At 35.4% G+C, this 15199-nt stretch overlaps 1 protein-coding gene across 1 annotated transcript in view; it reads right to left on the bottom strand.

Annotated features, from left to right (window-relative positions):
- Window positions 1-293: 293 nt before the first annotated feature.
- LOC127874722 (ABC transporter G family member 20-like) overlaps window positions 294-15199 on the bottom strand; it is a 41430-nt gene continuing 26524 nt past the window's right edge. The window contains exons 12-14 of the mRNA XM_052419295.1: window positions 4919-5022; window positions 873-945; window positions 294-388 (exon numbers count right to left, since the gene is read on the bottom strand). Of these exons, the coding sequence (XP_052275255.1) occupies window positions 294-388; window positions 873-945; window positions 4919-5022 (272 nt within the window). The remainder of the gene's footprint in view (window positions 389-872; window positions 946-4918; window positions 5023-15199) is intronic.

Genomic DNA, 15199 nt, shown 5'->3' with positions numbered 1-15199 from the left:
TTTTGGTAAATAAGTGTTGTTGTTGTTTTGCAAACAAATGCTTCAAAAAAGAGAATTAAAGTGTTTTAAATATAAAATTTAATAAAGTGTAACTCAAAGAGCTGGATGGGAGATTAACTAAATTTTGATCTAAAAACAAATATTTTTTTTTCGAAAACTTCAATTGGGAATTTTTAGCTCCCATTTGAGAAAAATATATACTTTTTTCCATTGGGAATGAGGCCGAATACCGGTCAATAACCACTTAATGAGAAATTTTACATACCACTTATAAACAGTCAGGGAAAATACTGTCACTTACCACTTATTAGCATAAGAGGGAAATACGATCCGAGTGCCAACTGTATGGCAGAGTTTTCATCACAGCAAACGGCCGAGAAGAGAACACCTGAAGTATTAACATATCAACGCAGTTATGCTCAAGTTAACACGTATTATTTAACAATTTATCCGCCCTCTTGGTTAACGGCTCTTAATGCATGTGCTTAAAGTGTCATCCAAGACTAGCCTGTGCAGTCCACACAGGCTTATCAGGAACGACACTCTCCACCTAAACTGGATTTTCGTTTGAGACTTCCTTTAAACAAAAAACTGAAAGTGTTGCCCCTGATTAGCCTGTGCAGACTTACACATATGCATTAAGCCAAGTTTTCCAAGATTTGGAAAAACTAAAGATTTTAAGAGAGGAAACACATTGTATTTTATGTAAAATTACCCATTGTATTTTAGTGATGTTACACATTGCATTTTATGTGTGGTTACACATTGTATTTTTAGTGAGGTTACACATTGCATTTAATGTGTGGTTACACATTGTATTTTATGTGAGGTTACACATTGTAGTTTATGTGAGGTTACACATTGTTACCTACCTATTGACATGCCAAGGAAACCGCGTATGAACAGAGGTAGAATCACCCATATCAGTGGTCCTAGACAAGGCACCTAGAACAAAGCCGTAAACTGAAGCCTGTCATAAAAGTGATCAATAACCAGACGAACCACTTTCAGCATTGTCAAAAGTGTTATTATCACTACAAACTTTGTATAAACAAGAAGGGCCAAGATGGCCCTAGTTTGCTAACCGGAGAGGAGTTGGTTCATTCAATCTTTACCTAATATCAAACTTTACCTAGATATTGACCAGACAAACATCCTGGTCAAGTTTCATCATTATTGAACCAAAACTCTGGCGTAAGGAGTGTTTTTGTTTTTGTAAGATTTGAAATGGTGACCTATATTTTGAGTTGACCCCCCTTACCAAACATCAATCTTTGCTTACGAGGATTTTGTATAATGTAATAAAAATTTGGACAATCTAAGGGCAATAATTATGGCATTAATTATGTGATTTTGCTCATCATCAAACTTGACTGAGATCTTTCAGCAACTTTGATAAAGAATGCTTGAGAAATGTGAATGCTAGAGTGTTTACAAACCAAATGTGGACGGACGGACAGCGAACAAAGACCAATCCTAAAACCTCACCTGAGCAATCAGGTGAGCTAAAAAGTGTGTTCCACCGATCTGAGCCATTTTCCAACTTGTCCAAGAAATCAATAACACCAATGTATTGACTAAGTTTCACGATGATTAGGCAAAAAATGTGACTTCTATAGTGTTCTATCACAAGGTTTCTCTCTATATAGTCACATAAGTAAAACTGCCCAAACCCTCCTGGCAGCCATGTTTATTGACCCATCGGGACCATTTGCAAACTCATCTGAGATATATATAAACAAATCTATTCACCAAGTTTCATGATGATTGGGCAAAAAAATGCGACTTCTAGTGTTCACAAGCTTTTTTTTACTATATAAATATAAGAAAACTGCCCCTCCCGGCTGCCATGTTATTCAACTGACCGGAACCATTTCTCAATTCTCGTATCAAGGAAACAAATGTTCTGACCAAATTTCATGAACATTGGGCAAAAAATGTGACTTCTAGAGTGTTGACATGTTTTAACTTTATACATATAGACAAAAATGCCCCGCCCACTGGCGGCCATGTTTTTTCACCGATCTGGACCATTTTCAAACCCGTCCGACATATCAATGCAACCAATGTTTTGATCAAATTTCATGATGATTGGACAAAAATTGTGACTTCTAAAGTGTTTACAAGGTTTCTCTATAGCCATATAAGGAAAACTGCCCCGCCCACTGGTAACCATGTTTTTCAATGGACCGGAACCACTTTTGAACTCAACCAACATATTATTAAGACAGACATATAGACAAAGTTACATGAAGATTGGGCATTAAATGTGACCTGTACAGTGTTTACAAGCTTTTTCTTTTTATGACCTAGTGACCTAGTTTTTGACCCAGCATGACCCAGTTTCAAACTCGATCGAGATATCATTGGGACAAATCTTCTGACCAAGTTTCATTAAGATCGGACAATACATGTGGCCTCTAGAGTATTTACGAACAAATGTGGACGGACGACGGACAAAGACCAGTCACAAAAGCTCACCTGAGCAATCAGGTGAGCTAAAAACAAGAGCTGTCACCATAGGATGACATATGCCCCCTTTAAACGCTTTGATAGAAGTTTTAGCAATTTTCGAAACCTAAACACAGATTTCGAAACCTAAACGCGGACCATAAGTTCAAGGTCACAGGGGTCAAAATTTGTGTGCGTATGGAAAGGCCTTGTCCAAATAAACATGTATACCAAATATGAAGGTTATATCTCAAGGGACATAGAAGTCATGACCATTTTTCAAAACCTAAACGCAGAATTTGAAACCTCAACGCGGACCCTAACTTCAAGGTCAAGGTCACAGGGGTAAAAATTTGTGTGCGTATGGAAAGGCCTTGTCCATATACACATGCATACCAAATATGAAGGTTATATCTCAAGAGACATAGAAGTTATGAGCATTTTTCGAAACCTAAACGCAGATTTCGAAACCTAAACGCGGACCCTAAGTTCAAGGTCAAGGTCACAGGGGTAACAAATTGTGTGCGTATGGAAAGGCCTTGTCCATATACACAAGCATACCAAATATGAAGGTTATATCTCAAGGGACATAGAAGTTATGAGCATTTTTAGAAACCTAAACGCAGATTTCGAAACCTAAACGCGGACCCTAACTTCAAGGTCAAGGTTACAGGGGGAAAAATGTGTGCGTATGGAAAGGCCTTGTCCATATACACATGCATACCAAATATGAAGGTTATATCTCAAGGGACATAGAAGTTATGAGCATTTTTCGAAACCTAAACGCAGATTTTGAAACCTAAACGCGGACCCTATTTCAAGGTCAAAGTCACAGGGGTAAAAATTTGTGTGCGTATGGAAATACCTTGTCCATATACACATGCATACCAAATATGAAGGTTATATCTCAAGGGACATAGAAGTTACGAGCATTTTTCGAAACCTAAACACAGATTTTGAAACCTAAACGCGGACCCTAAGTTCAAGGTCAAGGTCACAGGGGTTAACAATTGTGTGCGTATGGAAAGGCCTTGTCCATATACACATGCATATCAAATATGAAGGTTATATCTCAAGGGATATAGAAGTAATGAGCATTTTTCGAAACCTAAACGCAGATTTTGAAACCAAAACGCGGACCCTAAGTTCAAGGTCAAGGTCACAGGGGTAAAAAAAATTGTGACCGGAACCACTTTTGAACTCAACCAACATATCATTAAGACAAACATTTTGACAAAGTTACATGAAGATTGGGCATGAAATGTGACTTCAACAGTGTTTACAAGTTTTTTCTTTTTTTTTACCTAGTTTTTGACCCGGCATGACCCAGTTTCAAACTCGACCGAGATTTTATTGGGACGAAACTTCTGACCAACTTTCATGAAGATCGGAGAATAAATGTGGCTTCAAGAGTGTTTACGAACAAATGTTAACGGACGGACGGACGGACGACGGACAAAGACCGGTCACAAAAGCTCACCTGAGCAATCAGGTGAGCTAAAAAAACATGATTAAACACTACACACCATTTTCAGCTTCGTTACAAACATGATTAATCATAATTAATCATCCCAAACCACTTTTTTCTTTGACACAAACATAATTGAGCCACACTATATTCAGCTTGGAAAAAAAAAAGATTAATCAATCCACACACCTGTTTGTCTTTGTCACAAACATGATTAATCACTCCACACCACTTTAAAGTTTGTCACAAATTAAAGTGATTTATAACTCCACATCACTTTCAAATTTGTCACAAACATGATTAATCAATCACACACTAAATTGTCAAATTGTTTAAGAGCAAATACTAATGTACTACAACAAATCGGATATTGACTGTCGCACTTTGGTTTCAAAATCTGAAATTGGCGAATGTTAGTGCTGATAAAATAGTTATTTTTTAATGATGAAATTTCATGCTGACGAAAATAAATGGTTTCACAGTAACTCAGGGGTGCGTAGATCAGTGGGGAAGAAAAAAGAGTCGTGCAGATCATGCTGGGATATTTGAAATTAAAACTTAATCGCTTGAGAAATGCTAAAGTAGTTTTCTCCAACATTGTAACATAAGATGATATAAGTTCCAAGTGAAGTTTAAGGGCACAAGACATGCAAGTCAAACAATGGAGAACGTGTTTACTTTATGGCTAAACACACTTTTAATGTTGTTAACATAATGCAGCTTAATGCGCAAAATACCTCAACAATATTGTAATTCAAACAAATAAGCTGCAATCTGGTAAAACAGGGCTTAATACATAAACGAAGTTTAATGCATAATTGGGGTTTAATGCATATAGGTCAAGTTTCATTCCAGATAAGCCTATGGTGTCAGCACCGGCTTTTCAGGGAAGACACTTTCCACCTAAACTTGATTTAAGCTAAGAAGAGACTTCTTTTAAACAAAAGATTCCATAGAATTGAAAAGTGTCTTCCCTAATTTCAAATGAAATGTTCGTACCTTGAATATCAGAAGAGCCACTGAGAGAAGCACTGCAATCTGGACCACCACTATAAACATCTTAGTAAACATATGGGCCAGCATTATCTCAAATGTAGCCATGCCTGGAATGTAAACATAGGGGCTAGCATTATCTCAAATGTAGCCCTGCCTGGAATGTAAACATGTAGGCCAGCATTATCTCAAATGCAGCCATGCCTGGATTGTAAACATGTGGGCCAGCATTATCTCAAATGTAGCCATGTCTGGAAGGTAAACATGTGGACCAGCATTATTTCAAATGTAGTCATGGTTGGAATGTTAACATGTGGCCCAGCATTATCTCAATTGTAGCCGTGCCTGGAATGTAAACATGTGGGCCAGCATTATCAGTAAAGCCATGCCTGGAATGTAAACATATGGGCTAGCATTATCTCAAATGTAGCCCTGCCTGGAATGTAAACATGTGGGCAAGCATTATCTCAAATGCAGCCATGCCTGGATTGTAAACATGTGGGCCAGCATTATCTCAAATGTAGCCATGTCTGGAAGGCAAACATGTGGACCAGCATTATCTCAAATGTAGTCATGGTTGGAATGTTAACATGTGGGCCAGCATTATCTCAAATATAGCCATGCCTGGAATGTAAACATGTGGGCCAGCATTATCTCAATTGTAGCCCTGCCTTGAATGTAAACATGTGGGCCAGCATTACCTCAAATGTAGCTATGCCTGGAATATTAACATGTGGCCAGCATTATCTCAAATGTTGCCATGCATTGAACAAAACAGGATATGTGTTGGTTTTGGTAAAAACTCAATTTAAATAAACTATTGATCAAATTTATAAATATATTTAAAAGAGTGGTTGTGCTGCTAGTAAAAATCATTATTTTCTGTTAACAAGAGCCTATGTTTCATAAATAATTAACAAAAACGAACCTATTTTCCATGTATTCAATGCATTTCCACTGTGTCTTTTTAAATATTGTTAAAGGGTTAATATTGAGAATTTTAGAGGAACATTTTATTCATTATGTCCAAAGAGGACTAAGTCACACAGTAAAACAGTAACAAGTGGGCCATTTTGGTCCTGAATTTCAAGGAACACCAAATGTCAAATAATCGACCTGGGCATATCCACAAAGTTCCTGAGAGTGATGTTCCCCTTAGTTTAATATTTTCCACATAATTTTCAATATTTCCCTTAGTTTTTAAGATAAATAGTAAATAACTTAGAAAATAACTAAGGAGCTTTGTGGATTCGAGCCCCGTTGACCTGGTTTTTGACCCCACTGGCCTTAAAAGTAAGTCCTCTAGAATGGGCCTGAAGTTGAGGACTCACACCTCACACAGCACAACGACAGATTCCGAACATGAGGTGGTAAAAAAAGTGGGGTTTTTTCGTTCAAAATATGGGCCGGTATTCGGCCCCATTCCCTATATAAAAAAGTATATATTTTTCCAAAATGTATCCTAAAAATTCCCTATTGAAGGTTTCCAAAAAAAATGTTTTATTTTTATTATATTTTTTTTAGATCTCAACATTTATTTCATCTCCCATCCAGCTCTACAAGTTACATCTTATTAAATATATTATTTAAAACACATTTATTATCATTTTTGAAGCATTTATTAGCAAAATAACAACACTCATTTCCAAACTTTGGTCAAAACACCGTGATTTTTCCCAATCCAAAGGACCGGGCCCCATTCACAATATGGTGGGAAAAAAACACTGCACACTTATCAAAAATTGAATAAAAAATTATCACTGTTACTTTTCCTTGTTTGAAACGGTTAATTATTAGTTTAAAATCACTTATTTTGCCCTTTCAAACTACAGAAAAGCATTGTTAAAATGACCAAGTCACAGATGAACAAATAATTTTATCCCATTTTCAACGCGACATTGACGGTATAACACGTTGTGGAATATACTTGCCTGTCTTCAACACTGTGGGGTATACCTGTCACGTGCACGGACTACCTTTTACTTTATCACTGAATGATTTTTCATAATTAATAAAGTCGAGAAAACTTTAGCTTCAAAATTATACGACGTTCAACCTTAAAATCTAGTCATGACATAATTTTTCGCCATCCGTATAATGAATCAGCTAATTTATGGCGTCATAAAATGACACTTTTTGCGTCATTTTCCCCCCAAAAAATTGACGATTTATTATAAACGCGACTTATTTCACATGTACATGTACTGTATATCGACATACGGTATTTGAATTGTCAATGAATCACATTTTCCTTATTTCGTGTAATGTGCATTGTTTATAATCCATGCATATACTTTTGACATTTAAGAATGTACAACAAGCCATACAAATATCGCACAATTCATAAATAATCTGCAATATTTGCTATCCGATTTTAATTCACGTTAATCATAGAGCTGTGTAAAGTATGAGATGGTAAAAATAGCACCACACTGGAATTCGGAACGTCCCGTTTTGTACACGGGTATATCCACTGATTTATCTGTTGTGTAATGGAATGTTTTCCATTCTTTGTGTATTTATATATTAAATTATTTTCTTGTACACAATAAGGGCATTTATTATAGACAAATAACATTGTGCAAGTTTAAACATAATTATTTGTATGCAGAAATCTGCAAATGCATCCGAGTTTACCAACGGCAATTATTTGATTAACTGCTCCGGTTCATTTTAACAGCAGTAATGTACATAGAGTACATGACGTAGCGTGTGACGAATCAGAAAGTTTATCGCGTTCATAAATTCATTTGAAAATAGTGATAGGATGGCATGAGGGTCTTTATTTAACTATGCTACAATAATTATTAAAGACCTTTGATGCAAAATCGCCAATTATTGAGTTAAATGGATTAGATCTATTGGATGGCTTTTAAAGGATTATTAAAGGTAAGATACTAGTTCGAACGTGTTTTGGTTTTTGTTTGTACTTTTGTCGTTCCCTGTTCTCGGGGAAATGATTTTAACATGGGGGCCATTAATGCATTGGATCACACACGGCATACCTATAACATTATATAAAAAACACGTTCTGCGCGTCCTTAAATTCGTCGTCCGAAGTCGGAAAACGTATTGCCCTGCAATTGTCTGTTTACTCGTCGATAGTGTACATGTAGAATCTATGTTGACATCACCGCCATATTTGATTTTGATCATTTTCTTTCGAAAATAAAATGAATTATATTAAAGTAAAATCTTCTATTCGCGGCCGTAATGTGTTACAATTCGCATGCTGCGTAAAATTGAATCGAGGCATATGGTGATATTTTTACTAGGTTTACAGTTTGTGTGTGATTTTTTTAAGACTATTTTGCGTACCAGAACAAATACATTTATATCACTACGCGTGGTTACATTCGTTAGATTTAAAGCGATTTTTAAGAATTAATTAAAATAATTGTTAGGTTATTAGATCTAGTTATGTTAAATGTCACGTTGAAAAAAAAATCAAATGGGATAAATAGAATTATCGGCGTTCTAAGCCTCGCAACATAAACTTCTCTGTATTCAACGCTAACCTAGTATTCTCTATGTTACCACAAACCAGGGCTTATTAGGCTCACCTGAGGCCAGGCAGCGGTCAAGCACCCATGCAGTTTCATAATGAAATCTTGTAGCGTATCTGAGATATGGCATTGACTAGTTTCACAATACATAAACAAAAAAGGGCAACAACTCTCATTTAAGAAATTGTAGAGTTATGGTTCTTGTGCACGGCACTTCTCCTCATTGTTATCAATACACCCATGAAATTTCATGTTTAAGTCTTGTATGGTATCCGAGATATAGCCCTGAAAGGTTCCATCATACAAAAACAACAATTGGGTTATAACTTTCTTGACATTCAAAAATGGCGTAAACATGATATTTATATTATTTTATTAAACAAGACATGTGTCCATGAGTACGGATGCTCTTACATGTCACTTATGTTACAAACAAGTGTTTACTAATTTAGCTTGATTGCATGGAAAGCCTCAGGCTTATTGAAACACTCTGGAGTCCGTTTCCTGGGCCTAGAACCAGTATTTGGTGTCTTTGGGGGAAATCTACAGAACGCTCCCACAGTGGGGATCGAACCCGTGACCACCCGGTCACAAAGCAGACACCTTATCCATTACACCATGGCAATCTCAAATTGTGACCATTGACCTTTGAAGCCATGAGAATCACACTGTCTCTTCATGTGGTCATTTCTTGTATTTTTTATTAAATGATGAATGGCAAAGTTACAACATGAACATGCTGTTTTTAGGCCAAGTTTGACTTGCAAGTAGGGGACAGATTCAACGCACTAAATGTTGTCTACTAAAATAGCATCATGAATGACACAGTTACAGACGGTGCCCCAAAAGTATCCATTGAACAAGTTCTTTCACAAAGGCCCCAAATTTTTCAATAGAACAATTGCCTGAAAAAGATCCTTCTTGACATTCAAAAATGGCGTAAACAGGATTTTTATATTCTTTTATTAAACAAGACATGTGTCCATAGAGTACGGATGCTCTTACATTTCACTTATGTTACAAACAAGTGTTTACGGCAAATGTTGACGTTTTACCTTTAATGGTGACCTTAGTTTAGTTTAAACCTATCTATTTTAGCTTAATTGCATGGAAAGCCTCAGGCTTATAGAAACACTCTCGAGCGAGTTCGTTTCTTGGGCCTAGAACCAGTATTTGGTGTCTTTGGGGGAAATCTACAGAATGCTCCCACAGTGGGGATCGAACCCATGACCACCCGGTCACTAAGCAGACACCTTATCCATTACACCATGGCAATCTCAAATTGTGACCATTGACCTTTGAAGCCATGAGAATCACACTGTCTCTTCATGTGGTCATTTCTTGTATTTTTTTATTAAATGATGAATGACAAACTTACAACATGAACATGCTGTTTTTAGGCCAAGTTTGACCTGCAAGTAGGGGACAGATTTTACGCACTAAATTTTGTCTACTAAAATAGCATCATGAATGACACAGTAACAGACGGTGCAAGCTGTGTTGTGGCAAAATTTGACATTTGAACTCTTGAATATGACCTTGACCTTTGAGGTGGGAAGACAAGTATTACAGGAAACATATTGTCTAGAAATGGATTGCATTTGTGATTTTTTTATTATACAATCCATTAATACATGTGAAAGCTATGGCTGGGCAGGAATTTTCAAATTATGGACACAATTTGACCTTTGACCTTTTAGGTAGGGAGATGGATGGTAACATCTGTGCCAACTTACAGAATCCATCATATAGGGCACAGTCATGACTGAGACACGAATTTTGTTTTTTGGCCAAATTTGACCTTCGACCTCCATGTCTGACATTGACCTTTTAGGTAGAGATAACACGTTACACACAACATGTCATCTTATGCTGGCATCACATTGACTTGGGATAGTAAGGACACACGCTTATCTTATAAAATACCATCCCATTATCACACTAGCATAAAAATACATAGCATACACGACCCTTAAAATGACATGATATATTTATCTTGTAAACATACTGTTTTCCGCTGTATGTTTACCGATCATATATTATTATGTTGAACATAATTATGAACTATTTACCCCTTAGGAATCTGCATCAGGATAGTCAAAATGATACCTCAACATCTTAGTCATTTTTTAAATTTGGTACAACTATAAGATAACAAAATTCAGCTTCGTTTCATTTAACTTACGAGATTAGGACCCCCGGCGCCATGAAGTCGCGAAAAGTGGTGTCCGAATTTCCATACACAGGCTGGTCTATCTATAAAAATATTTGTATTTCCATTATCATTCCTTCATTCACAAAGTAACAACCCATCTAAAAAGAGCCTCGTTTTAAAGCCGGTTTTAATGCATGTGTATTAAATGTTATCACAGATGAGCCTGTGCAGTCCACACAGGCTAATCAGGGACAACACTTTCCACCTAAACTAGATTTTAGCTTAGATAAGACTTACTTTAATCATAACTAGAGCTTTGTCACAAACGTGACGTATACCCCCACGTGCCGCATTGACACAGACTATTTGCATGCTGCCTTCACAAAACAAGAGAATGCAATTTATGGAAATTTTTCAGAATTAATATGCCATTATTGTTTACAGCCATTTTGACCTTTGAACTCTTGAATTTCTTTCCCATGACACGCCGTCCAATGACTGTGGACAAAATTAATGTACAGAGTCATTTTAAAATCTCACAATGAATGACATAGTTATGGTCCAGACAAGATCATTTATTGCCATTTTTGACCTTTCAACTGAAAGTGTGACCTTGACCTTGGAGATATCTACGTTATTCTTTCGCGCGACACACCGTCCAATGATGGTAAACATAAGAGCAAAATGATTTAAAAATCTCACAATAAACGACATAGTAATGGCCCGGACAAGCTCGTTTATGGCCATTTTTTACCTTAGAACTCAAAGTGTGACCTTGACCTTGGATATATCACGTAATTCTTTTGCGTGACACACTGTCCACTGATTTTAAATCTCACAATGAACGACATAGTTATGGCCCAGACAAACTCATTTATGGCAATTTTTGACTTTTAAGTTTGACCATGACGTTGGAGATATCGACGTAATTCTCTCGCGCAACACACCGTCCAATTATGGTGAACAAATGTGCCAAATGATTTTAAAATCTAACGATAAATGACATACTTATGGTCCAGACAAATTTCGGCTTAAAACACACTTAGTTACCCCGTGACCTAGTTTTTGACCTGGCATGCCCATATTCAACCTTGACCTAGACATCATCTAGATACAACTTGTTACCAAGTTTGGTGAAGATCGGATGAAATTTCGTGACAGACCGACGGACCGACAGACAGACCAACAAAGTGACATCTACATAGGCCCCATTTTCAGTAATGAGGGTATACAAATACAATAAAAGCAAAATGTGTCATCCATCATTCCTCATTAGACAGTGCAGACTGCACAGGCTAATCTGGGATGACACTTTGAGCGTATGCATTAAGCCACATTTTCCCAGAGTGAGGCTATAATTGCGGTTAATCTCTAACATGTTGTATATAGCAAACAAGAGCACTAAAGTGACGACATTCTGGATCATATTAATGTTTTATTAGTTAACCTCTAACATGTTGTTTATAGCAAACAAGAGCACTAAAGTGACGACATTCTGGATCATATTTATGTTTTATTAGTTAATCTCTAACATGTTGTATATAGCAAACAAGAGCACTAAAGTGACAACATTCTGGATCATATTTATGTTTTATTAGTTAATCTCTAACATGTTGTATATAGCAAACAAGAGCACTAAAGTGACGACATTCTGGATCATCTTTATGTGTTAATAGTTAATCTTGCGCTAAGTCTCATAGCTCTAAGCCTATATAATCAAGCCAATATGTTAAATTGATATCCCCCTCTAAATGGGATGCAAATCTCTTGATATAAAGTAAAGTCATTAACAAATATTTTAATGTAGGGTAATTGTTTCATGCATTGCAATTCTCCTCGTGTATATCTATACACCCAGCAAGTTTCATATTGAAATCTTGTAGCATATTTGAGATACATGTATGCCTTTGAAAAGTCCTCATTGATATCTATACAACAATGAATTTTATGTTGACATCTTATAAAGTTTCTGAGATACCATGAAAAGTTTTGTGACAGACTGACGGACGGAGTGACAGACTGACCGACGGACGGATATCCCTTCGCCTGTGGCGGAGGATAATTAACTTATCTGTATTCAACAATAACCTGAAAGTCCATATATGTCTTCAGCATGAAGTAACTAACTGTAACTGATATTTTGTAAATTTTTCAGGAGTTCATTTTTTCCAAAATGCATTTAGAGCACTTACGTTATTTTTGCATTAACAATTTTTCAGCATTGAAATTATGATAACTGCTTCCTTCTTAATTATTTATTAATTTAAAAAAGACATCACAATTTGGATTTTTGTTTTGTTTTTTTTTTCAAATCTTATAATAATACTTATCATAAAATTGGAATACTGGAAAATGTGTTTATTTTAATAAAACAGTTTTTTCTTCTCCAATAATCTTTTCAAAATATCAGTTACACTACTTATTACATTCAGAAAGCAACATGTGTTCACCCATGTCAATTTGGAAAATTTGCTAAAAACATTATTTGTACCAATAAGGTTGTCTTAAAATTGTAACAGATTATGTATGTCATCTTAATAAACACAAAAATGCAAAAAAAGTAAAAATGTTTAAAAATGTCAGTTAAATTACTTATTTTATTTTATGTTTTCTTGTTGTTTATAGAGAAAAATCAGTGAATTAAAACTGATGCATGCAATTCACTGTCTCAAACAGTGAAAATTAACAATGAAAATTATAGATAATTTTCAACGTTTTACTGCAAAATCATATTTTGAAAAAATGATGTCATTATTCCAGCAAAATTCTAAAGCTAAACTCTTTAAAAATAATGTAAATTAACTGTGAATACAAAGCAAATATGTTGGATTTGGCGGAATATTTGTTGGATTTCGTGGAATATCAATATTAATTCACTGGTGATCATAAAAAAAAGATATTTTCTATGATCACCAGTGATTTAAAATCCATATTCCACCGAATCTAACAAATATCCTCTATACATTCAGTAGACGATATGCCTTCAGTATGAGCTCGAGTAGTGTCATACTGTAAAATAATTTTTATTCTCAATTCAGAGGGTTTACCAATCAACAAATTCAACACAAACACAACGGAAAATGATCGACACAAATTCAATTAACAAATGATTATTCAAGAATAAATTATTAATATGGTCTGTCTTTATTATCATATTTAAGCTGCAATCTTGAAAATGTGCACAACAAACTTATACAAGAGTCTGACCATGCCACAAATATTGTATGTGATTAACTGTGGCGCATATATTTCTGTTAATTTTGTGGGTTGAGCAATCCATGAATCAAACAAATCTGAAAATGACAGCAACAATACAAATTCCTATTTTTTAACCAAAATCATATATATCATTATAATTCATGAATTTAAAAGTCCACAAAAAAGACATTTAAAAAAAATTAATTTAATCCCAACGAATATAATGATTTTACATTGAACACACCTCCGTACAGGAACAGAAACATTTGTTCATTAACAGATAAACAATAAAGAAAAAAACACGCGTTATAATCAGATAACCCAAAACAACAAAAATTCAACGAGTAAAATTTACGGTTCAATTTTTATGCCACTTATAACTTACCTCAATAGGTAAACTAGCAAGTCTTGGATTAAGTTTCAATTCTGTGGAAAATTCTCCCGAAATTTTTTTAAAGGCATCTGAGATCTTCTTGAGCAGCAAAAATCCTATTTGTTGATCTGAAAAACAAGACAGCTAACACGATTGGCATATATTTGTTATAAAAGCCTCGCTCTGGGAAATGGGGCTTAATGCATGTGTGTAAAATGCCATCCCAGATCAGCGCAGGCTAATCAGAGAAAACACTTGCTGCCTAGTCTGGATTTTTGTTTAGAAGAGACTTTCTTCAAAAGAAAAATTCTATAAACGCAGGAAGTGTTGTTCCTAATTGCGTGTGCAAACTAAACAGGCTTATCTGGGACAGCACTTCACGCACGTGCATTAAACCCCATGTTCGCAGAGCCAGGCTAATTTATAAACTGACTGACCAATAAATATGATTGTAACATAACAGGATTTACTTCCATTGGCTTAACCCTTTACCACTTGGATACATATTTAACCCTTTACCACTTAGATATGTATTTTACCCTTTACCACTTAGATACATATTTAACCCTTTACCAATTAGATACGTATTTAAACACTTAAAACCACTTAGATACGTATTTAACCCTTTACTATTTAGATACGTGTTTAACCCTTTACCAATTAGATACGTATTTGACCTTTTACCACTTAGGTACGTATTTTACCCTTTACCACTTAGAAATGTATTTAACCCTTTACCACTTTGATACATATTTAATTAGTATTTACAAGGTAGTTATTCAGTGGATTATTTCAAGTATTTTCCATCATAATAACTGAGCCGATACATATTCAGATATTGTTTTAATTTGTTCACACTTCTACTCTAAGATCTGTGGAGACAGACCACTAACAATTTCAGACACGAGACAGCACATTGCCCAGCCATCACACATCATATTATCTCAAGTTTTGTTGTTGCAATCAACAATATGCCTTTCTTAGACTTAGATCTACTTTGCAATTATCACAAAGGTTTGTTTGTTTGTTAAGATGGTTTCTTTTGTCATTTTCAA

Source organism: Dreissena polymorpha, chromosome 1, assembly GCF_020536995.1.
Source record: "Dreissena polymorpha isolate Duluth1 chromosome 1, UMN_Dpol_1.0, whole genome shotgun sequence".
NCBI lineage: Eukaryota > Metazoa > Mollusca > Bivalvia > Myida > Dreissenidae > Dreissena > Dreissena polymorpha.
This window is presented reverse-complemented; position numbering and strand designations above follow the sequence as displayed.